The sequence below is a fragment of the Cupressus sempervirens genome, chromosome 3 (genome assembly GCF_028749045.1).
Source record: "Cupressus sempervirens isolate cs-2001-9-10 chromosome 3, ASM2874904v1, whole genome shotgun sequence".
NCBI lineage: Eukaryota > Viridiplantae > Streptophyta > Pinopsida > Cupressales > Cupressaceae > Cupressus > Cupressus sempervirens.
The window spans coordinates 925,406,163-925,432,624 of NC_143120.1; the positions used below are offsets into that span (position 1 = coordinate 925,406,163).

Here is a 26,462-nt window from a genome sequence, read left to right on the forward strand (position 1 = left end):
ATATAAAAAAATAGAGTGATAAAAGAGAGTTGGGACTTTTGTCGTTGATGCCTGGTCTTCTGCGATTGCCATGAGGACATATCTTGCAATAGTTAGGATCACTATGTTGAGATGTACAACAATGCAAATGCTATCAAAATGATTGTAAGGAGGGTGCAATAATATGGAATATGAGTTAGCCCTAGTCAAAGCATTTGTGTATCTATCCGCTAACAGGACCTGAGTCGGCTTATGAGACAACGGTGCTAAAGTCCCATCGAGAGTCTTCATATAGAAAGGAAATCAGACATGAAGTTTTAGATTCATAAGCAACTATTATTGTACAAGCATAGACTGATTTATAAAGATGATACGTACTGAGTCAAAGTACCATCGAGAGTCTTCATACAGAAAGGAAATCAGAGATGAATTTTTTAATTCATAACCAACTATTATTGTACAAGCATAGACTGATTTATAAAGATGATACATACTCAATCAAAGAAATTACATAGAGGCAAAGATTCTTCCCGCAACTAGGAAGATTGGATCAAGTCAACACATGGAAACAATTTGTGAATGGCCACGCAACATAAAGTTTTTTCATAATCCAATAATCTGAAGGGCAGTATAAGGCACTTACATGTTTTTAATGTTCATTCAATCCCAGACCACCGCGTAAGGAACCTGACAACATTGAAGTCAAAGTTCAAAAGACTGAGTTTATCATAATCGAGCCCAAGTTCATTTTAAGAGTCTCAGAGAATGTTTAATGTGGATGGATTTGCCGGATGTGAAAGATTAAACAGGAAGTGTGTCTGCGACGCTATGGTCAAAGGAGCAATCAAATATTCATAAGACTCATAACCAACACATAGGAATGATTTAGAGCATTTATGCCATCACTAGTTACATGGATGTAGATGCGTGAAGGTCAATAAATTGACAACTGAGAGTGTGAACTGGAAATCACACAAACTCACGCACCTTTCAATCTAGAATCACGAGAAATTTGTTTCATTCGATTCAATTGTAGTTTTAATTTTTTAATCTGTATCTAATATTGCTTTGGTTCTATTGCAGGGATACACGCAAAAGAATGGAGTTGAGCATTTGAATGGCTGATTCTCCATCATGTCTCCCGAAAATTGAATTGTGCTTATTAGAAGAGAAGCTACAATAGCAATCCTATAACAAGAGGAGATTGCCGGTTATGTTTTCTTCAAGTTTCCATATAACTAGAAAATCAAAACATTAAAGCATACAGGCATTAAACATCTATGTTAGCGGTTGAGCATAACCATGGAAGCAGACAAGGCACAGGCAAGACAAGGAGTAGCCTTTGCGAACTTGGAATGAAGGGACTCGAGGATATTCATATATTTATACATTTGAACAGACTATTTAAGGTTTAATCTGAATCACTGTTTAAGGATAAAGAGGCACTAAATCATTTAGGTGTCGCTTATTTTAACAAAATCATAAATAGTTTATATCAGTTATTTGTTATGAAGAGGTGCGGTGCTTGAAAAAGCAACCGATATCCTTCAACTTTTATAAATATAGATGAGAAAATCAATCAAAATATACAATTCATATTCATATCAAAAAATTTCATACCCAAGTAATATATATGCTCTATGATATATTTTATTGTTTCATTGGTAAAGAAATGATTTTTTGAACAAAGCTCGTGAATTCGAATTATTGAATAAATATGTTTATGCAATTCTGGAGTCACACTGCATTTTAGATGGATCATCTGTAAGGAGCGTCTCCAGTGCAATTTTATTTCCGGCATGATCAGTAAGAAATATTTATTTTATTTGCTTGAAGCTTTAGAGTTAAGATATTATATAGTTTCGTCCTTTATAATTATTATTTTAATTTATATGATAGATAAGTGGACAAGATCAGTTATAGCATTTTAAAATCAAACATCATAGATATTGGGAAATATTTAATTGTTTCCGAATCTATGTATGGTTTGTCCCCGAACCACAGGAGTTAAAATACATTCCAGACTATTTTAAAATTGCATCTATTTATTTGATCTGTTGCATCTTGACTACTAAATTGTTTATAATTAATGTGCATAGAGCTCTATAAAGTTGTATGTTCTAAACTTATAATACTGACTCTATCACCCTTCAACACTGGGCTTTATATTTTCCATAATTCGTAATCCATATGCTGGCAATTGTTTCATTTCTTTCCTTTGAGGAATTAATATGTTCATTTGTTGCATTAATCTATACTCATTTTATTTTTAAACACTCATTTATTCATTTATTATTCTCATTTCATAATTTGCAAGTTACAAGTTTTCTATAATTCTTGCCACTTGGAAAACTTTCATTGTATTCGTGTTCTAACCAATCTCCTTTAAGCATCTTGGATTTAAGGTTGTTGTCCAAGATCAGATACCCCCGCTTTGGTTTTGCAGAGCTAGAAGTGCAAGGGATTTGGATCGCATTGATCAATCCCGTCAAGTTCGCCACTATCGGTTGGATATCCCAGCATCGAGCGAGCAAGGCTCATAGGATTCCAATCTACGGTTTTGGAAACCAACCCTCGATGGACAGGAGATAGCAGACTCAATGAATGGCTCGAAACTCAAAATCTATCACCAGCGGGTGTGTCTCGCAAACACAATATGTCTCACGTACGCATTGAGTTTTGTGGATATAACAGCGAAAAACAACCACTATAAAAAGTGAAAAGTGAGGTTTGTGGGCTAATAGTCGTGCCAAACCAAAGACCTCCTTTACTTTCTCTCTCTATAGCAGGTGGTGTAGCCAGCAATGCAACATCATCTAAGCTTGAGGAGTAGGTTCAAAACAAGGAAAATTTGTGCATGCTAAAATGGATAAATATCACTGTCTAATTCCAACTCTGGGTCCAGCTGTAGAATCACTCGGCTCTCGTTCAGACAGAAAACCCCGCGGAGACGCCTAAAACCGCAGTCACACCATGACCCCTGCAATCATGCCATCAATACACCACGCCGCGGCGAAGTTGGACAACATAAAGGCCGCAGACAAGGTTAAGGAGTGGAAGCAACAGCGATAGAGCCCTGCAGATGGAAAGAAGTCTATAGCCAGAGCCACCGAGGATAGAGAGTAGGCGAAACCAAAGGAAGCCAGAGCCACGGCAACCAACATGAATTGCCGCAAAGTACTTGTCGCAGACGTGGAAAAATACTTGTCGCAAACATACTCGGAGGAGTGGAATCGAATAACCATTTGCACGCAACAGTAACCACGGAGAGGTATCTAAGGTCGGAAAAGGTCATTCGCGCATGTGGTGGGCACCGTATCTGACCCTAATGGTTTTTGTTATAACATGAAAAAATAAGAAATGGTTAAAGTATGCAGTCAGCAGGAAAGAGGCAACAGTGGAAGGACCAATTGAAAGCAAACAGTTCCAACATGGATAAGAATGCACGAGTTTTGGCTTCAAGCGTTCATGTTGTAGGCCACGGAGCCAACTCCAACAGTAAAAAACAGAGTCCATCCCAAGGTACAACAAGCATCCTAGAAGGAAGACATTTCCCACCGTATAGTTCAATTTGAAGGCTTGAACGGCAATGAATGTAGATGATGGTGGCAAGAGACACCAAATACCGACCTCGTCAAGCAGATACTAGTTTGAGCGCATGTGCATTGGGCCATCCAAATGCCAGTATTTTCCATCCAGTTGTTTGAACAGGTATTGAGAATCATGATTGAATCGTATAACAGGCATAGCAGCACGAGCTCATTCGAATACAAATAACTAGTGTTACACCAGCGTGGGGGTGCGGGGGGACGTCGGGACAAGTTTCGGGTGCGGGAAAAAAAGGGCCTCAATTTGGGGACGACGAGGAGACGACGGCGAGGGTGCGAGAGGGGGGGGGGGAAGGGGGTTGCATAGTATACATATATGACTTGAAATGATACTAAAATATAACATACCAAATATAGTTGAACAATGAATATAGAAAACTGAAATGCGATTCACGAACCACAAGTTCAAACTTCAAACTTCAAATTTCATAACCAATGACAATAACTTAGTAACATACTCATAGTAAGTAGTAACATTTATAACATCAAAGTTTCAAACATAATGATAATGATAAATAAAAAATATGTCATACATAGTACAATGAAATAATACATCATGACCATATCAAATGAGTAAAATCTACAAAATGTCAATGATGAGAATGTAAGGGTGGGAACTCTAATCATCCCCTAAACCGAAGTCCTTGTTACTAGAACTACTAGGCTCCTTTATGGGTAAGATAATCTAAAAAAACTTTAAAAATTTGACTTGTCAACATGGGTGCTTGGCGCACCCTGCACGTCCCCTGGAAGCACCCAGCGCGCACCTGTGCACCCATCGGATGCGCCGAATGGTGTGGCCACAGTGCAGCGTTGCTCCAGCGATGTTGGCAGTGCATGGGTGCGTGACATACCTGCACCCGAGACATACACGCACCCGATGCGCCAAGGTTTTACCCCGGCACGCACCCGAGTAACACTGCAAAAAACATCCTATTACTATTTCATTCAAAGCCCGTAATTTTACCAAAGTTCTTGGTATTCCAGGATAGGAAGGCCAAAAGGTGGTAACCAAAAATCACAAGACCAAAAGGAATATCGGGTCAAGCTGGTAGGTTGGGAACTTATGACTGACGAATTTGATTATATAATAAAGGGCACCAGGAGTAGAGGACTGAGACGTGACTTTGTCAAGAAAGGACCTTGGTGATGTATCATGGATGACATGAAGAGCCGACTAATAGGGGCAAGTAGGGCTTTCGATATTGTCTTACCATAGAATGTTTTCATGAACAAAATCATGAATCGAGTGGTGTATAATTGGGCATCTGTACTAGCCAATCGAATAGAGGAATTTATGACTTTGCAGCACCTCACGTTTTACATGCCCCACCACGCCATTAGGTTATTTTTAGAGGCCACACTTCATCAAATTCTTGTTGATGTATTTAAGGTACCGCTGAAAGGCAAGTTGGCGCAAGGAGAACCCCCCGTATTTTATTGGCGACACTTAGACACAAGTGGCACGATGACTGGTTAGAAGAGGGCGATGCAGGAATTGAGCATCAGTAACACTGATAGTGTCTAAGAGGATACGTTGAAGAGTGATGAGACTGCTTCGAAAAGCAACAGTTCTCAGGCGAAGGACGAGGCGAACGTGACCGAGGCAATGTCTCCACTTAGGTCACTCTTGTCACCACCTCTATTACGCACCTTGGCACACTTGGTACCCACCACTTCCACTCCTTCAATCTCACCATTCGGCCAAAGGAACCACTGATTGTTATGACACCACCCCGAGCGATGGATGAGACCATAGCAATGGTAAATGACCAGGTAACACAGGAAAGGGAAGTAGTCTTTCCAGAGATGACTGCCAAGAGTTAGGTGGCAGAAATTGGCCCGGATCAAACAAGCCCAGATGTAGCGGTTGTAGTTCTAGCAAAAGGTGCGATGGAGATGCACTAGGAGCCAGAGGAAGATGAGAGCAGAGCACTAGAGCCTCAAATCAGATTAGAGGTTGTTGGCAAAAAGGTTGTCCTCACCATTGCTTCTACCTTATTGGCCAAACCAGTGAGCATGGCATAGTCGGCACAACCAAAGATTGAGGAGGTCCAAGTGATGGACAGGGTGAGTATGTTCTTGTGACAACGATTCCGACTTAGTACTGCAGATGTAGGTCCCTCCATTCAGTTCCCAAGACAGGAGGACGTTTTGGCTAGAATAAAACCAGCAGCACCACAAGAAACGGGGATTCCACTGTCCACGAATTCGCCAGGAGATGAGGAGGCCACATCGAAGGTGGAAGTGGCTGCCACAAGAGGTATGGAGATAGATATGGACCAGCAAGATGAGCAGGAGGATGATGAGAGGTTCTCCTATGGGTCAGATGAAGAGAGATCCATGACATACATTAGGGCTTTAGAGAATGTGTTGGAAAGAGGTCAGGAACTTAGGCATAATGCCTTGACCAGAACGAGGGAATTGCAATTGGTCCGAGCCTACATACAACAAACATGCCACAAACGATTCCACTCTTGCTTTGAGGCAAGGAGTTCGCAAGCAAAGAGACGCCAGAGATGCTGGCAAACTAGAACCTGAATTGGGACCAACCACCAGCGCCATGGAGAGGCTCGCACATGAGATAGTTGCGGCATTTAAAGACACCTACTATGTTTAGCAGCATGCGGAGGCAGACAGGGTTGTAGTTGAGAGGTCCAAAGAGCTGGAGGCAAAGGCTCGGGAGGAGCTAGCCAACAGGCAACTTTGGCAGTAGAGCGAGCAGCACTCTTACAGGACAAAGAAAAGGTTGAAAGGGGGCTAGAAGATACTAAAGCAACCTGTGCAAGGAGGGAAGCACAAGCCATGGAGGCAGAACTCTTACTGAAGGAGGTTGTAAAGGTCAACACAAGGACTCAGAAGGATTTGCACATCCACATGGATTAGGTCTAGGAGTTGCGCCAGTTGTTGAACACTCCAAGGACGCAACCTCTCCCTTAGTCTTTGTTTTCTTGATGTATTTAGATAGTTGCCTCCTATTTTGTAAGTTTTGAGTCACCAGGAGATGACTTTTCTTTGGGGGGGTGGAATGATGTTGAAGGGTTATTGGGTAGTTAGACGGTTAGCCCATCCGAGGGAGTTAGACGGTCGCAACAGTTCACCTCGCGACCCCTTGAATACTATATGTATGCATCATTTCCTTATTTGAGACATGTTTGTATGGATTATATTTGTGTAGGTTGATCAATGAATGAATACATTATTATTATCTCTCTTTATATTTCATGCTGAGTACTTTACTTTCTATACGTAATAAGTCTTTGTTACACCATGAGGGTAAACAATGAAAGGGGACAAGATGTGACACGTGCCACCGAACAAGAAAACCACTAAAAAGGGACTTCATGCCACTATTCACTCCCCAACCTCAGGAGTTGTTCAAGAGATGGGGAATTGACCTTGTAGGACCATTAAAAACAAGTGCAGCTAGACATTGCCAATATATTATAGTTGTCACAGAATACCTTACAAAATGGGCAGAGGCAAGGGCCCTTTTGAACAACACGGCCATCAGTATAGCCAAATTCTTGTAAGAGCAAATTGTGACAAGATTTGCGATACCCATCTCCATCATAAGCGACAAGGGTGTGCATTTTGTAAATCAAGTGATACAGAATATGACTCAGGAATTTCGTATCTTCCACAACTTCTCCATCTCGTACTATTCAAGTGTGAATGGGCAGGCGGAATCCACAAATTAGATTTTGGTATCAATATTGTACAAGAATTGTGGAGTAGAGGATGGTGATTGGGAAGAAAGGCTACCAGTTGTGTTATGGGCTTATTGAACTTCATACAAGGTAACAACTGGAAGCACGTCGTTCCAAATGATGTATGGCCAAGAAGCAGTGGTACTAACAAAATACATTACACCAAGCTTTAAGGAGACAGTGGAAACTAGATGGGGAGACGAAGACAGCTTAAAGGAAAGATTTGACAACCTCATCAAACTAGAGGAAAGGCAAATGACAGCACAATGGGCCAAACAAGTAGCACAACACCGGAGAAAATATTGGCATGATAAACATCTCCAGAAAATGAATTCTTGGCCAAGTCAGTTGGTTTTGAAATATAACGGTCATAATGAAATCAAACTAGTAAAGTTTAAAGAAAAGTGGTTGGGACCATTCATAGTAAGAGAAATTGGTAGCAATGATGATAGACCAATCAAAGAACCAGTAAATGGGTCTAAGTTGAAAAAATATCAAGAGCGACATACAAAAGGAATCAATATGTTGGGCTACGCTACCAAAGGAGGTTGGACATTGGCGCAAAGCAAAGAGCTAGAGGAAGACCCAATTATCACGGAAGAGCCCTTCAAACCAAATATGGACTAGAATAAACCTCTCGTGGACCCATATTCAAATAATGCATACTAAACAACTTGCGACAAAACGGGATGTCCAATTACTTAAGCAGCAACTTGCCCACCTCACACAGACTCAACCACTCCAATGGCAACATCAAATTCAGCTTTACCTCCAAGGACATCTTCTCACCCTTCCTCTTGAGCTGCTAGTCATATGGAAATGACTCTTTTCTTTTTCTTTTCATCTTCTTTTTTTTGGGTGGGGGGATAATGTAGCGAGTAAATTCGCAATAAATTAATTAGGTACTTGGTAGGAAAAGTTGTACCAAGGGTCATGTTGGTTGGTATTAGTAACCAACTTTGGCATTGTATATAGTACACACATCGAACAGTATAGTATGGTAATTTTGGACAATCATTGGTACAGGTATGCAACTTTGCTTGGTATAATCAATAAACGACATATTTTACCATTTTGTGCATTGTTCCAAAAACTTAGATGGATGTGATAGTAATATTGTGAATTATATACATTCCATATGTTATTGGTAATATTCTACTATATCAGCATAAACACTTGTGTGTGCCTTTTGGGAGTTGCATGTATTGGTTTACCATACGAAGTCTTGTGTTTTGCCGCATGAAGATTTCTTTGTTAGATTTATTACAAAATTCCTCAAAAATTATCTAGAGAGTTCATAATTTTTTTCTCACAAGTTATCTTATGGGTTTTGATTATTTTTTCCTTTGAAAACTGTTTAATGGGTTTTAACAATTTTTTACTAAAAAATTATCTGTTGCATTTTACCAATTTTCCTCAAATACAAAGTTTTATATTTTGTTATTTGTGTCTCAAATTCAGTTGCCTAGTTTTGATCGATTTTTCACCTCAAAAATCATGGCTAGTTTTTTTGGATTTTCCTCCTAAAATTGTGGCTTTTTGCAATTTGTTTTAGGGCATCATGCTCATCTGCAAAGTTTGGAGGGTTTGTCCACTTTTCCTCAAAATTGTGTCAGTTGTTCTCAATATTTGTCTCTGTCTCCCTTTTCCAACATCAAATTGGATGTTTTCTAGTCAGATATTTTGCTGATTCTAGGAGGGTTAGTGGATGACTCATACTAGTGGCAGAGTCAGCGGTAGACTCTTCTCTCTTATTGCGAAGCTTTCTGAAGAAGGGGGCACCCTTCTCTGTTTTTTTTTTTGGATGGATATTGGCTTCTTTGTTGTTAACATTTTGCAAATTCAGGGAGGGCTTCAGCAGCAGCAAAATGTTTTGCAGAATTTGTGACCAAAAGATAGCAGTTCGACAATGACCATCATGTGGAGGTATTAGAATACTATAGTGTTTCCTTAATGGTCAACTTAGTTAATATTTAGTTTATTAGGTAGTTCCTATTTTTGTCTTTAGTTCACGATTGTTTCTTTTAGAAATATTGTCTTTGTAAATAAATACAAGGAGCTTTCATCTCCTATGTTTAACAACAACATTGATTTAACATAACATCCCAAACAACCTATCCTCATTGTGGAGTTCCTTGGGAAATTATATAAAGGCACTTCAGGCTTATTCCTTGCCATCAAGCCCAACAACACGAACTGATACCCATCATTAAGCCTCCTGGATCCAATCCCAATTGTTGCATTTTACCTTTTAGCAAGTCTACCAGAAAATTAGGCATATTTACAGCTGGGCACGCGAGCAATTCTACAATAGTGGATGGTGTGAGTGGCTAGAGTCTAGGCTTTAAATTATAGAGGTAAGAGGTTAAGGGTTCAAATCTCTTTGCACAACTACTTTGGTTGGTACAATTAATGATAACTTAATAATGTATGTGTTTTATTAATTAGTTATGGTACTTTTATTTATATTTAGTTAGTTAAGCAATTAATGTATGTATTTGAGAAAGCTAGTATAATTAGTATTGCTAAGGGTAATTATTTTCTAATATGGTTTTTTATACTTATTAAGACATAAAAATATGTCTATATTTAGATTTTTATGCATTTACATGTACATATCTTATGTAGCCTAATGGACATATTGTTTTAAAATTGAATATAATAAATGCATTATTTGTTAGTTAATGACGACATCATTGTTAATTTTCTTTCTGAAAGCCAAGAATCGTGATTGGGATATCATTAGTGTGTACAAATTATTTATGGAATTTTAATCATGAGGCATACAAAGGAGAACTGGTCATTTGGATCAAAAAAATGGTAATGTTCTAGATTGATAAAATCAAATATGACTCCTTTTTAATAGCAGCTGACACCTAGGAAGAGGTGTATTATTCATCATAATCATCTATGATTGATTTTATTAACGGATGCCAAATATGGGGCAACAAGGATAGGTAAATTTGATTTTTTTTTCCTATCTCCATGGAAACTAGCATTAAAAATGCTTTGGCCAAAGCGATTGTTGCACTAGTGGATGTTTATGCTTTTAAGACTCCCTGCCATATTACTGTATGGATACATCATTACTATTGTTATGGTTATGGTTTATATGACAGTTAATCACATTGTTGCACCAAATGCTATATGACCTCTTGGTTCTGATTTTTTAGGTCCTTCGATGCAAGGTCAGACGCCCAACCTTCCATGTTGAGCCTGGAGCAGCTAACAACTCCGCTCAAGTAGTTAACCTTGGGCAATAAAAGTGCATGGACATCAGTCTCATTCTCAAGTATAGCTGGTGAAGCGCAGTCTAAGGCTAAGGTGGCAGAAATGACATAGTATCATTATTTGATTTATATGATGTACTAACTCTTTGGTGTTCAATTTGTATTTGTCATTTTGACAAGGTGGTCAATTGATGTAATTATTGTGTTGTATTATCATGTAGGAGAAAAATATTGTACATCTATATGAAATATAATTCTTTTCTTTTACTATGTTGGGTTGTGTAATTTTGGAATTATGTATTTCTGGATTTGAGCACCTTACATTATAATATTTCATTACTCATAAACGAGTAATCACAAATGGAGACATTGTCTTTATAGAGAATAACTGAGAACAAAATAGAAACTTTCTAAACGGCTAACAGGAAAGTTTATGTTGTCTGAAAACTAACTAATAAACTAAATACACCTGAATAACCATTAATATAACATTAAATACTTTGTTACCCTCTCTTAATGGTTATTTTACTCACTAACCTACACAAGGCAATGTCTTTTGGTCAAAATTGCAAGGAAGGCTAACTTGTTCTCATTGGAACATTCTGTCAATGGTGAGACCCTCCCAAGATATGTGAAATTTTAATGACTAAGAACCCTTCCAATCTAATGTTGGATAACAAAGTTGTTTTTTTGAGATCACCTATTGAAACCTACAACCACGATTTTTTGAAAAATTTGGCGAACCCTTGCGTGTACACCATTGCCCTAGCAACTTTAGGTGTTATCCAACATAGCTGCAAAAAACCATATTTTTGTGGGAAAATTTACCAAACTGTAAAACTAAAGTTTACAAAGAATCATTTTTCTGAAAGAAATCAATGAAAACTCTCCAATAATGATTATTTTAAGAAAACAAGAAAAAACACGTGTTTTGCTAGGGTCTTGGGTTGTGTACCGATATTTTGAGTAATCCTTGCATATCTAATTTTGTCATAGCGTATTTCCTGCGAGATTAGTAGGGTTTATTACGGCTCTAGCCAGCTCAAGCCCAACAATTGATGTCGATGTTGGAGTTGCTGCTATGGATGCTCATGGCGCCACCGCCGAACAAACGCCCTTGCAAATTGGTTTTGAAAGTATTTCACAAGGTATGTCCTCATTTGATGTTTTGCTTCTTGTTCAAGATATGGATGACACCTGTGAATGGCTAGAAAAACATAGTTTGATAGGCTATTTTGTGGGTAGAATCCCTCCTCAAAACATGTTATGAGAGTGGGTGACCAAACCCTAGGCTCATCATGGAGTTCATCTTGATGGTGTTCAAAGTCCGAAGGTATTTTTCCATTTTTTCAATCCTTCCCATCATGAGGCTATTCTCTCTCATAGGCCACAGTTTGTCTAGCCGTCCTTGTTGGTTTCTCAACACTGATCTTGAGACTTTTCTGTCTCTAATGACAAGAAATTGACGGTTCCTGTGTGGGTTGAGTTCCCTAGTCTCCCTTGCCACATTGGTCCTTCATGCAAAGCATTGCTTAGTCTCTTGCCAAGATGGTTTGTCTTGAAACCAACCTTTTTTTTGCACTCAACCTTAAAAAAGGGTTTGCATCGAGGTCGACTTTGCAAGGGACTTCAAAGTAACTATGGAGATTCAAAAGGGTGGTTACACCTTCACCCAAAAGGTGCTCTATTTAAATCTTTTATACCCCTATCGTAGGTGTCAACCAATGCAACATAAGATCAAAGATTGTCCTTTGGTTGTGCTACGGTCAAAACCTCCTTCTAAGGAGTCTAGTTCTTGTCCGGTGGAAACACGAAAAAAAAGTGAAGAATGGAATATGATAGTTCAGAAAGGCAAGAACTCTTCTGCTCCAACCTATAAGCAATTTGTCAGTTCCTCTTGCCAATCAAGGTTGGAAGCTCCCAACCTAGCTTCTAAAAAAGTGATGTTTTCTCTAGTTTCAAACCCTAGCCAGTAGGGGAACGAGGTTTCTACAAGTGCTTCTATATTGTCTTGGGTTCGTAATTTACAAGAGAATGTCTTCTATTGGTGCTTCACAGTCCTTGCACCGTATTGGCAGTCCTTCTAGGTATGTTGAGACTGTTGATGGCAATTTGGATAAGCACAAATTCATCTCAAGGGGTAATTCTCTTCCTAGCTACAAAACCAATTAGAATTCTTGCACATTAGCTTCTCCTAGTGTTTCTTGGTCTTGTATCTTGGTTTGTTGTTTCTTTTCTATCACCGTTTGGTGATCCTGCTGCTGTCGGCTCTTCTGTTTGTATGCTCAGTCCCATAAACCTTTGTGGTTTTTTGTTGGACATTAATATTATTATCTTATCTTATCTTATCTCCTCTCTTGGGGAGTAGGATGGAATGCAAGATTTTATTACAAGAATTACACCTTCTCGAATGTTCAAGGTCTTACAAACCTCCATAGAAAGTACAATGTTTATGATGTTCATCAAAGGATTTCTAGCCTAGATGTTCTCTATCTCCAAGAAGCTAAAATTGATGGTCTCATGTTTATTGTTGCTTGTTGTGTTAATTGGCAAGATAGCCTTGTTATTTCTTCACAACACGAGATTGGTCAAGTTAGAGTCGCTACTCTCATTTCCCCTTATTGGCATTTTGTTGGTAATGCTCAAGGTTTTGATCCCATGCAGAAAATTTTATGGGGTTTTGATCCCATGTTTATGCTCCAAACGATGTTGTTGAGAGATCACATCTGTGGCAATGGATTGCAAACCATTTCCCACCTACAACTTGGGTCATGTGTGGTTCAATATAGTTGAGTTGGCTTCAAATAAGTACAGGATTTTGCCTTTTCAATGGACAATTGGAGAGAGGGAAGCTTGGTACTACATGCATAATAAATTGGGACTTTTTATCCCAATACAAATTGTACTACCCTAGTGGTATTTGGCTTACTTGGTCTAATTTTAGAGTTGGTTCTGACAAAAAGTTTAAAAGGCTCAATAGTGCCATGATTACTACGCAATCTTTTTTCACCTTTTCTAGAGAGCGGGAATTACCTATCATTCTCTTGGTTGATATGTTGTTGTCAGACCACTTTCCCATCTTTTTAGCATTAAATAGGAGACAGCTAATATGCATGCTTCAAGAATGCAATTCTTCTTGAACATGTCACTACTTAATCATCAACCCGCTATGGTCCATTTTCAACGGGTTTGGAACTTGGAGCCTAGGCCCCATCAAACTCTTGGTTGGATTAAGTGGGGGAATGACATCATAGCTCGCATTGATATATTCTTGCAAATTTAAGGTCGCCAACTTGCCATGTACTGCAGGCGATCCTATGATGCCAACACCAAAGATCTTTGTGCTACCACTGAAGCTTTGGCTTCAAATCTTTTCATTTTAACTATGTTTCAAGCTCTTGGCTTTGGACCCAGATTCGTTCAAGTTGTGCAAGATGCTCTTTGTGGATGCTTCTACTTGCATAAATTTAATGGCCAACAATCCAAGGTTGTTGGCCTTTTTAGATCTATCTGCTAGGGTCGTCCTTTGGCCCTTGCTTTCCATGTTCTTGTTACAGAAGGCTTCAATTACTTGTTGGCTAATACAATCTCTTCTAGTCTTATCAGGGCATTTCCCTCCCTGAGTCACCTGCTCAACTTGTCAATGGGCACTTCCTAGATGACTCCTTTCTCACTCTAATTGAGGATGAGGCTAATGTCAGAGCTTCTCTTCAATGTTTGGAGACTTCTTGTCTTGCTTCTTGGTCTACCATTCAATAGCACAAAACTTTATGTTAAAGGCAGTCCTTTCTTTCTGCTCCACATTGGATTTCCCAATATGGCTGGGAATGGATTCAACATGGGAAAATCTTTCGCTGCTTAGGCATTCCTTTTGCCTTCCATGTTTCTCCTGTAGACCCCTGGAATGCTATCCTTGCTAAGATAGAGAAAAAATTAGACTACCGCATCACTAGGCACCTCTCTCTAGCTAGAAAGTTCAAGATTTGCTCTAAAGTTTTGGTTGCTACCTATGTGTGCTATTCTTCATTTTGGGCTCCTTCCAAGTCATCTTTTACTTGACGCTTGAAAAACTCCTCGAAGATTTTCTCTACGCCTCTGGAACTGATCATCGTGGGTTTCACAAAGTTGCTTGGGAGTATTTTTGACCTCCCAAAGACTCTAGAGGGTTGGCCTCGTTTCAACTCATTAACAAGGGCTTACCTTGTGTGTTAAATGTGGGCTATTTGTGCATTAACCAAGGATGAGGCTTGGAAAGTCATTCTCTAGCACTGCATTTCTTCAGGGTTTCCTATTAATAGATCAACATGCAAGGGGATTGGCTTTCAAACCTTTCTTATAATGAACTCAATTCAGATCTAAGGCACCTTCATTGCCAAAAGTATTTGGAGAGCTTGGGAAGCTATCAAACCTTGTGTTCGGTGAGTTGGAGATGGCTTTCGAGATGGGCTTTCTATAAATCAACACAAGCTTTGGTGGTCTCTACTTTTCTATCTGCAAGGTGTTCTACTTGGCAAGATTCACGGGTTAGTGCTCTACATTTTCAAAAACAAGGCATTGGGACTCCCAAAGATCTTTTTTCTAGATCCACTATGAGTCTTCATACGTGGGATGCTGTCCAGGTACAGTTTCACCTTGCTCACCCAAGTTGATAAACTCTTGATTAGCTCGTTTCACTTTGCTTGTGCATTTCTTCAAAAGCTTGGTATCCAATCCGTCAAACCTTGGCGAAAGGATTAGAAGTAGTATCCTTTGACTCCTCTTTCAAATTACAAACCCAAAATGGGCTATCACTTGTTGGTGTCATATTTGCCTATGGTAACAACCCTCAACCAACTTTGGCACTTGCAATCTTCTCAAATAGCCTGGAGACTCAAGTTTCTTGCTATTTAATCCACCTCCACACAACCCAAGATTGCGCTTGGGTTCCAGATCCCAAATGCCCTTTTATGGGCAACCAAAAACTTTTATTCATATTTTTTGGTTTTCTCAATGAACTTGCCAATATTGGAGTTGTATTCATGAGTTTTTAAGGCCAATAAGGTCTGAACCATTTTCTTGGCATATGGCCTTATTGGGTGATTCGCCCAAAATACCCTTAAAGTTTTCTTAGATTTGGCATGCTTTCAAGATGGAGATTCTACTCACTCTATGGAAAGATAGATATATTATTCTTTTTACTTGCAATTTTTTTGACATAAATGTCTCTATGTATGCTAAAGCTGGTATATGTAATAATGTGCTGATGCAAATTCAAGTTCAGGCCAATAAAGTGGCCTTGGAAGTTGCTCGAGTTACTATAGCATTGGGGTGACTCCCCTTGTACAGTTGCCAAAGTATCGTCAAACCCTGTATCTACCAATCGCACTCCGCTTCATGTGCATTGACATGGTTGCGACTCTCCTGCACCTCTATCATAGATCGCACGGTCCCAATCTCGTCGCCACTCTCCTGGCGATGGTGGTGATGGGTAGGAGGCATCACTTGGCTTCTCTGTTGCATTATAACTCTACCACGAGGTGGTCCCCTCTTGTTGTTGCCCACTTTGTTCCTGCAACTTCTCACTGGCCTGATGTTGGCAGAGATTCTACTTGGCCTACTACCACCCTTCAAAGGGGTTTCCTCACTTGTCTCTAGCAATTTCACCTCCCAAGAGGGGGGTGAAGATAAAGAAAAAGATGTTGAAGACGGTGACCTCACCCCTAGCCCCACTAATGTATGGGGTAAAGATGATCACCAAGATCTGTAATGTCCCCACTATTAGGGTAAGTAGGGTTAGTTAATGTCTCCCCGCCCCTCGGTCGACACTGCTTTGGTTGCCTGATGTGGCTTTCTTTGGGCTGTACCCTTTTTTTTTATGAACATCAGATGTTTTATGCTTATAGCCTAAGGCCATATGACTCTCGCGGAGTGAATCTATTTCACCCGGCTTTTTTTGTGCATATGTACTTTAATGTTATAAATTAATAGAGAAGACTTATTAGAAAAACACAAATTTTAAGGAGAAAATTTGATCAAAATCAGTCAAAACCCAATACAAAATCCATGTCAAGCAAAAAGAAACTTTGATTTTTTTAAATAGTAAAACCTTTTTACAAAACAATTTGTGAGGCAAAAAATCACACAAAACCCACAATAATTTAGTATGGTTGAAAATTATAAAACCAACCCAAAACATTTTAAAGAAAAGTCATGGAAACCCCACCCAAAACTTTTGTAGGAGAGAAAATTATTAAAAATCCGAACATTGTTTTTTTTTAAGGGCAAAAGTTAGAAAACTCATCACAAAAGAAAAAGAAAAAGAAAAAAAAGTTTTAAGATTTGTTCACTTGACTTCAAAATTCCCATCATTTAATCTACCAATTAAACTTTACTTCTTGTACAAGAGTAAAACAATATGGCTAAAGGGAAAAAAAGAGGGAAATTCTAAATCAGGAGGATTACTATGATGGGAATCCTTTAGAGAGAGGATTTCCACCAAACATGCTTTTGTCTTTTCCACAACTATTTCAAATTTTTCTCTTGTTAAGATTAAATCTCGCCCTAAGTGGCATGTCCCGTCCTCCACACTTGTTTTGAATCAAAAAAATATGAAGTGGTGGAATCCTTGACGTTGGAGGATTCCCTTGGTGGAAATCCCAAGCGCAGAGGACTTCCACAGAGGGAATCCTCTGGTCAAGGGATTTCCATGAGATTTACTTAGCACTTCATTTCCTTCCAAAACTTTATTGTTTCTCATCATTTCTGCTTTAACTTACCTTCCTTTACCCCTAACAATTATTTGAAATTCATTATGGTGCAAAGCGAAAAGGCAAATTTTGGTTTGAGAGGATTAAGAAAAGTGGGAATCCTCTGGAGAGCGGATTTCCACTAGTGGGAATCCTCTGGTCAGAGGATTTCCACCAAATATGATTTTCTCAAAACTTACCCCATTTCTACATTCTTTGGCAATTTCTTGTTCTATTTTTACTCGTGATGTTGCTTCCATGCCATAAATCGGATTTTGAATGCCTTACGGGGTGGTGGAATTTTTGTCTTGGGAGGATTAATGTCGTGGAAATCCTCTAGAGAGAGGATTTCCACCAAACATGGTTTTGCCACTTAGACTCCCGAAAACTTGTTACCTCGCACCCTTCTGCTAATTCCTTCACCTATTTAAAGTTGCTTTCAAGTTGCTATGGCTTACCATGATTTTGCATCAATTTTGAGTTGATGAGGATAAGGGTGGAAACCTTAAGGAGAGAGGATTTCCACTAGTGGGAATACTCTAGTCAAAGGATTTCCACCAAATATGACTGCAACAATTATCCTTATGAAATTTTCCTTCTCTTTACCGTTTCAACATTGCATTGATCAGTATGCTACCGTAATAAGGAACCCTCACCACACTTGCACCTCACCTTGTCTTAAGGGGAAATCTTGAGGTTTTGGGGAGAAATGATAGCCAATGAGAATACTCTGGACAAAGGATTTCCATCAAACATTCAAAATTGCTCACAATCCTTCGCCTATCTCCCAGACATGTAAACCTTCCTCATTGTAATATCCTCACTACTAGGGTTAGTTTGGAACAAGTAAAACTTGCAAAATAATGGTTAGAATCACAACAATAACAAAACAATCTATATTATTCTACCCTCTACTTTAACCCCAATCTTAAGGACGTCTCCAGATCGGGCTTCCTAGCTCATAGCTACTTTGTCGTCTTCCCGAGAGCGCACCCCTTAAGATTCTTCTTGGTTTTATATTTTACTATTAGTTTAACTATAACCTTATTATCATTATTTATTTAATAGAATTGTATTATCTAATTATTATTAAAATTCTATCTTATAATGGGGATGACACTCACTTAGACTAAAATTCTACCCTTCCACTGATACCTAGGCTATGAAAAAAAAAACCTCAAAAGGGCATCAAAGCTCTCACACAAACCCGAAACAAAATATTGCTTCCCAGCAAGCCAAAATTGCTCGAACTCACCCTAAGACTTGGAGACCTGAAAATGTTGCCAACTAAAACTACCTAACACAACGACTCCTACTTGTTAAAACAAAAAGAGGGGGTCACCATTTGCAATGGGACGATGTTGTGAAAAACACAAAACAGGTACTTTGAGTATGGGTACGGTACGGTATAGGTACAAGTACGAGCATGGGTAAACTATTTTTCAAAATAAGGGATGGGGTTACATGGTTAGGCCTGCATTTTTTTATATATAATTTTGATATTTTATAGAAAAACTGAAAATACGAGTCATGAGTCATGTCACCAAGCTTTCAAAACAAGAAATCAAAAAATATGAGTGATGAGTCATAATATATATGTTTAATGTTTAAAACTTAAGATGCATAGCAAAGAAGGCAAACTTTAAATATGAACACGAAGGTCATAAATCATATAACAACATATTGCAAATGATAAACTTCTAGCTCTAACTTGAACAATGAAAATCAAAGAAGATTTATTAGTTTATTGTTAATCAATATCGTATCAAAGCTCCAATCTAATTACATATTGAATCAAGCTTGATAAACAGCAAGCTGATATGCAAATGAAAAACTGTAGCAAAAATCAGACATCTTAATCTACATGGCAGTTTTTTGAATGTTTTGTAGGGAGTGAAATTTTGTGAACTGATGTGGCATTTCCAGCTACAGGGTACATACCCAGGCATGTTCCCAGTGAGGGATAAGCATATCAAGGGTCCAGGTACGTGTACTCATGCAACCTTGGAAATAACAATTATATAGCATGCATTGAAGCTTTATCTGGTCCTTTCATTTGGAAAATGCTATTGCCCAACTCCAACAAGCAATACAAACAATCAACAGCATAAATGTAGATTAAATTTCTTTCAGATTATAGTAATGAATGTCTTTTCAATTTTCAGAATTTGATGGTTACTAATCTCAGATTTCTTATTTGCAGATTTCAATCAGAATGTTGATGATCTTGATCTATGTATTTTATGCAAATTCAACATTAACAAATACTGAATATTATTTCTAAGTCTGAATTGATATTGGTAGTATCCGATCTCCAATAGATAGAGCATTTATTGATTTTGATGCTCTTCTGCCTGATCGGGTATTAGCATATATATGGTATGAAAGGTTGTCTTGGGTGGACGTGTCTCCACAAAGTGAAGACATTTCCACTCAAGACATGCCTTTCCATTTGGAGAAATTTATTATTGAAAATGGAATTCAATTACCAAACGGTATTAGCATTAGTTTGTGTTATACAAACCTCATAACAACACCAATCTGCAAGGCAATATATTCAGACTTCAATCTGATTTAGATATTTGCAATTTAGTCAATCATATGATCATTGTTCAATCAATATATAAGAGGAACATGAAATGTCAAAGATAGAATCTGCAAGAGCAGATCGATAATATACTTTTATTAAAAAGGTGTAATGATCTGATATAAATGATAATTGGTTTTAATAAGATCAATATTATTCTAGATCAAATAACTATGTATGTGTGTGCGTATAGATATACATGCATATGTAGATCATGTTAATGGTTATCACTAATCTCACCAAATTATCTTCCACAAACAGCAAAAACTATATCAGTTTTGACCATATACAATGAGCATGTCTTCCCTTGATTTTCGGATCAACAAGCTTAAAAGCAGAAATCTGCAACAAAATCCCAATTATACTAGATTAAATCCTAAATCCTAGAGCCAGTCTATTTTTCCCTGAATATTTTTTATTCCTGAAAACTAATTGACCAGATTTCAATGACCTTTTTACATTTAAAGTGCATCTAAATCATATTAAAATCCCTAAAAATATCATAAAACATAAAAAGTCATTGCAAAGACCTATGAAACCTTGCAAAAAAACTCACAAAATTGACGAATTACTCAATAACCGGGTTGATTCAAAGACAGAAGCGAAGTCAATGCAGAATCAGCATGAAAATTATTTGTAATTTTGTCCTTCTAGTCTTCTTATCGACCTCTAAAAAACCCTAAACAGAAGTATGGGAGGAGCAGTGGCAGCCATCAAAGAAATTTGTAAGGGCCTCAATCATCCTAAATTGTGGGGGCTATGTGAGATAGTGCCATAGCAGCTAGTGAATTTATTCTAAAGAGTGGTTTCAATATGACCTGAGCTCCCTTCATCATTCACCTCATGGAAGCTGATGAGATCAATAAATATAATTAATACTATATTAATTTTAAAATTAAAACTATAGTCATAATGCACTATTATAGATGGTACTTTAACAGAGAAGCAGTGAACCCTTATAGTTTATAGTTAATATTATAAAGTAGTTTCAAAATTAAATTTATTATTGATGATTAAAATATATTAATAGCATAGAAGCAGAAAATGACAACATTGCAACTATACATGATTGATTGAGAATCAAGCATGTCCAGCAATTTATTATTTATTCTCCAAAAAATAAAGATTTTTTGGTCAACGACTTTCAACATTTCTTGTGATTTACAAGGCATTTAATTGGCAACAAGTGATGCTTAATCGACAAAAAAAACATGGCAAACTAGAAAAAAAAACTCTAAAGCGACACTAACAAAAAAAACCCACAAAAAAAGTTAGTAAAATTATACTAATTTTAAAATTATAACTATAATCATAATGCACAATTATACATGCTACATTAACAGAAAAGCAGTGAACAATCATAATTTATAGTTAAATATTATAAAGAAGTGTCAAATTTACATTACTATTGACGATTAATATATATTAATGGCATAGAAGCAGAAAACAGAAAATAATTGTGATCATACAGGATTAGTTGGGAATCAGCACGTACAGCAATTTATTCCCCAAAAAGGAATTTTTGGTCAACGATTTTCAACATTTTATGAAATTTATCATGCAATTAATTGGTAAAAAAATGTGGGGAACTAGAAAAAGCACTAAAAGTGACACTAACAAAAGAAACCCACAAAAAACGTGAAGTAATTCTCAATGAAATCGACACATGACACAGTCGAGAAAGTCGGGTTGAAAGTGTTGCAAAGTCCCAAAGTGTTGTAGAGTCGAGAAGTAGCAGCAATTACATACAAAAAGATCTCTCTTTCTACATTGAATATATTGTATAGCTTGAGTGATACTATTTCTTTTTTAACATTGATATTGTTTGTATAAATTTCAACTATTTAAATTGTTGTAACATGAAACAAAAGAAGACAGTTACAAATGAAAACAAATAGCCCTACAATAATCATTATAATCATTTTAGGCTTGTCAATTATGACATTAAAGTTCTTGCAATTAATCAAATTGCTAGATATTTAATACTCTACTCAAAATTAAATTAAATAATTCATACAATTCAATCTCTAATGTCAACATAAATAAAGTTGTTTTAGCATATACATGTGTATGTGTCACTTCACATGTACATATCATGCCAGCTTTGTATATAATTGTTTGTTTGAGTATATATAGTAAAAGGAAGATGAAAGAATTATAACTGAATTCTACTTATATGAATACGAAGATTTTCTTTTATTGACAATATATTGTGAAGAAAGCTTCATTCTGATTTTGAAAAATAAGAAGGCCCAAATCATATTTTGGTGCTACTTCAAATCACAGCTTGAATGAAATTTACACAAATAAAATCAATGTCAAACCTTTTGGTCTTTCAAGTTAAAAATATATCAATAGGAGGTTGTGCATGTGCTTTGAATCATTTATGTAAGTCCTTTATCATCTATGCTATGGAAATGTCCTCTAATTTTAAAAAGTAAATCTCTATTCCTTCAATTTTTCACCTTTTTTTGTAAATCCAATTTTCCCAATTTTTTCAAAATTCGTACTCTGGTTTGCTCATTTATTCTCCAAACAGTTTATGCTTCTATATCAAGGAGTACTGTCCCATGATCAGCATTAACCTCTGTATCCTCATTGCACTCGCATCTTGAATTCCAAGCTCCAAGCAAAGCACCATTGTGTCTTCAGAGGCAGCTAGCTCATGCCTCTTGCATGCCACATATTCAAGCCTCATCGCACAAGGAAATAAGTTCTGAAGTAGATGATCAGATATGTACGTTACCCAAAAATCAAGAAGCCCTATAGATTATAATATTGATCGATATCAAATACAGTATTCCTCCAGATTTACGGTCATATAGCTGCACATACACATGTGGAATTTCCCTTCTCTTATTGGCGCCCAAATTGTCCTAGAACTGTGGTTGAACAAAATTGGAATTAGGATTTACCATAAGGAGGATTTCTTCTATTAAGTAATTCTGTAAATTAAAGAACTCAAAGAGCAACCCTTTCTGGAATACTCGCTTGCCCTAGTAGAGCCTAAATCTAGAAGAATGCCTATCTCTGTTACTTGGTCAAGTTTTGTCCTTGCCCAATCATAAGTTGGCATCCCTGGCACTTAGGTACTGTCTGTCTTTAGGAAATTGGGGCTTCACAACTTCAAAGCCAACAAAGCATATCACTTGTGCTTGGTAATTAGAATTAGTTAGAGCTTTTGCACATGCTCCGGATATTTTTGGGATTTGCATTTATTGTGTGTTCAATGTGCTTCCGCAAGCGATGTCTCTCAAGCATAAAGCCCCATTTCGAAGTCCAACATCTTAAAGCCTAGAAGTATACTGATGATTTATTGTATGCTGCTTGCTTTAAACTTTAGACTTTAACAGATTCGAGTAGTATAGAACTACTAGTTCAAAAAGTCTGTTAGCACTTCCACAAACTTGTACTTCTAAGGTTAACATGCTTCCACCTCTTAATGACATTGGATTGAGTGTTGAATGAAACTAACATAGCTACGGACACAATTAAGCACATGTAAGCACATTGAATCTCCATATATTTGGTGCACAAAAAGGAATACTCAACCCACAGAAGGCTTTTAAAATTATGAGAATGCTCAATCTGATCAATGCCAGGCTATGAACTTTTGACCACATTTGCTGTACTTGAAGAGACGAGAACTCAACTATTATCTGAGATTAAACTAGCTCATATAAGAACAGTCACATAAAATCTCCATATATTTGGTGCATAAAAAGGAATATTCAAAGCGCAGACTGCTTTTAAGAGTTTAAGAATGCTCGATCTGATCAATACTAGGCTATGAACTCTCAAACACAGTGGTTTTAATAGAAGAGATAAGAACTCAACAATTACCTGAGAATGCTTACGCAAAATACGATCTATTTGCCGAGCAATAGATAAGCGCTTTTCAACTTCTGGCATGTATAATCTATTTACAGGAAAATCTTGAAGCCCGTCCTAGAAAGGAGCAAAATACATAAGATAATGTAAAATCCTACATGTAATTCATAAACAAAGCACTACTTTTGAAGCAAAACAGTTAATACAAGCACTGCTGTGCATAAATCACGAGGTTGTATCTCAAAACATCAGTACAGTTAACTGTATGTTGCACTATTGTACCCATTAAAAATGTATCAAACACAAGACAATCATAAAACAATTCAAGCAATTTGAAAGTTTTACTGCTGTGTGGAAGAGTTCTTAATGATTTCAAATTAAAGGAAAAAAAAGGCTATGCCTGCAAGAATGACGCTGTCTGATAATACCAAAAGGAATGAAATTTAGTTACTGGATGATGAACATGTTTGTCTGTGTTCAATGAGTATAACGAATCAACCAATCCTAATATTCATGTATGGGCATAAAATGCTCATGCATTACACTTGCAGCATAAGTAAAAAATATCACAATGGATAACTCTACATGCAAAGGCAGATCCGTATTACTTGACAGGCACTTGTGATGACTTTACCTTAAACTAATTGCATTTTAAACAATATGACTCCTATTTTTGTAACCTAATGCTATTTTTGGCACTCCCTTATTCTAACTTGATATTTTGAAAATGCTTTTGGATTTTATCTTCATTTTTTTCATATGGCTTCTACAAATGTTTCCTATATTGCATTATTGTGCCAATGTATTCTCAACTTTGAGACGAAGGAAGTACATGTGTCTAACTCTAATCACAAGAAAATGTATAAGGCTCTTTAATCATAAAGTGCAATGTCATGGGAATAAATCATAAAGTGCAATGTCATGGGCATAAGAAATAGGAGTAAACTATTATAAATGCTATATAGATTAGAGCCGTGTATAATATTATTATTTGTTAGTAATAGGCTTATTCATAGCAGAGAAAACCAGTACATCTATGACAAATGACTAAAGATTAATCTGTGATAAATCCTTTAATGGATGAATCTATCTGAGATTTAGTATGAGCTTGCATGAGTGTCGAAACTAGTGCTAGTTGGTTAGAAGGCTAGGGATTACTGCTTAGGTTTCGGTCTTTCTTGTATTTTTGTGGTCTATCTTGGTTGATTTTTTATTTGTTTTATTTCTCGATGCTTTTAAATATTTCTTTCTTTTGTTGTAGAGCTTTATTTTTAGTCTTTTTTGTAATTAATTAAGATCTGACATACACTTAGACCTATATTCTTTTAGATGCTGGTTGCGTTTTTATTTTATTTTAGTTTTAGTTTTTATATTTCCCTTGCCTTTCATTTGTAGATTTATGTGTGCTTTATATATATATATATATCCCTAGTTATCTCCTTTTATGCTTTTAATTTCTATTTTTTACGTTATTTGTTTTTTACTTTGTAGGTCTTGTCGTTCTTTTAATTTATTTGTTTTATATTCATTTATTTACACATACATATATTCTTACATATATATGTATTTTTGTGTTATATGTGTGTGCAAGTGTGTGTGGATATATGTGTGTGTGTGTATATACGTATATGTATATCTATTTGTATATATATACATATACATACATATGTGTACATAAATATGTGTGTGGGTATGAATGTATGTTAAGTTTTTGGTGAGTTTCTCGATTTGGTTTTCTTTAAATTTATTTTCTTGGCTTTGATTTTGATATGCTATTGGAATTGTTTAATAGTTTTTATTTGTGACTTCCCTTTTTAATCATTTATGTGCTTTGTTAGTTTACATTTTTGTTTCTCCGACCTCTTGGTTGTTCACTAATTCCTCTTTATGACCTGTGTACCCCATTTCATTATTATTATATTTTATTTTTATTTTTATTATGTTATTCATGATTCATTTATTCTTTTCTTATTCTTTTCATAGTTTTGCATAATGTCCCCCTGTTAATTTTGTAACTCTAGTAATCATGACTGGTTTGAACTACAGATTGTACAGATCCTATAATGCATGAATATCCTTAATCGGATTTGCCTCTTTAAAAACCTTAGATGATTAACCATATTGGCGGCCTTCTTAGGAGCATTTAATAATGTTCTTTTGCATGATTGTTGTTAGTTTAATTACTAACTAATTATGTTTTCTAGGAGACGCCGACCATGGAATATAATCAATATTTTATACATAAGGGCCAACCCAGAAAGAGTCATGGGTGCAATACTATGTTCCCCGGGGACGCGTACCCGACCTAAAAACAAGAGTTTCAAAAACAAGGACGTCCTGAGGACGAGGGGATGGGTATGGGACGTCCCCCTGTCGTCCCCAAAAAAGGTAAATTACAAGAGAACGTCCCCGAAACTCAAGGACGGCTGGGAAAAAAAGGGGGAGGGCTAGCCATCCCCAATACGGAAAGGGTACGCCTAGACGTCCCCCAGCCGTCCCCAAATTATTATTTTTATTTAATTTTTTTTTATGCAAAAAAATTTTAAAATGAATATTAAAAAATAATTTTAAGGCTCCTTACTAGGTCACCGAGGTGGGCCCCACCCCTCCAAATGCAGTAGAGGCAGAATAGGAGTAGCAATCTGCTTCATTTTTCTATGTTATGTTTTTTATGTTGAACGTGAACATGATTATGATACATTGATACTTATTACTTTATGGCAGCCCTCTAGCATTTGGGCGTATAGCTTTAGGCATATTTAGATTTAGATTTTCAGATTTATCATGTTTAT

The 26,462-nt window shown here is 37.0% G+C and overlaps 1 protein-coding gene across 2 annotated transcripts in view; it reads right to left on the reverse strand.

The window, feature by feature from the left end:
* LOC149569776 (P-loop containing nucleoside triphosphate hydrolases superfamily protein) overlaps positions 1-26,462 on the reverse strand; it is an 86,849-nt gene that overhangs the window by 31,993 nt on the left and 28,394 nt on the right. For both annotated transcript variants that reach the window (XM_089822500.1, XM_089822501.1), the window contains one exon: positions 23,683-23,787. In XM_089822500.1, coding sequence (XP_089678626.1) covers positions 23,683-23,787 — 105 coding nt within the window. The remainder of the gene's footprint in view (positions 1-23,682; positions 23,788-26,462) is intronic.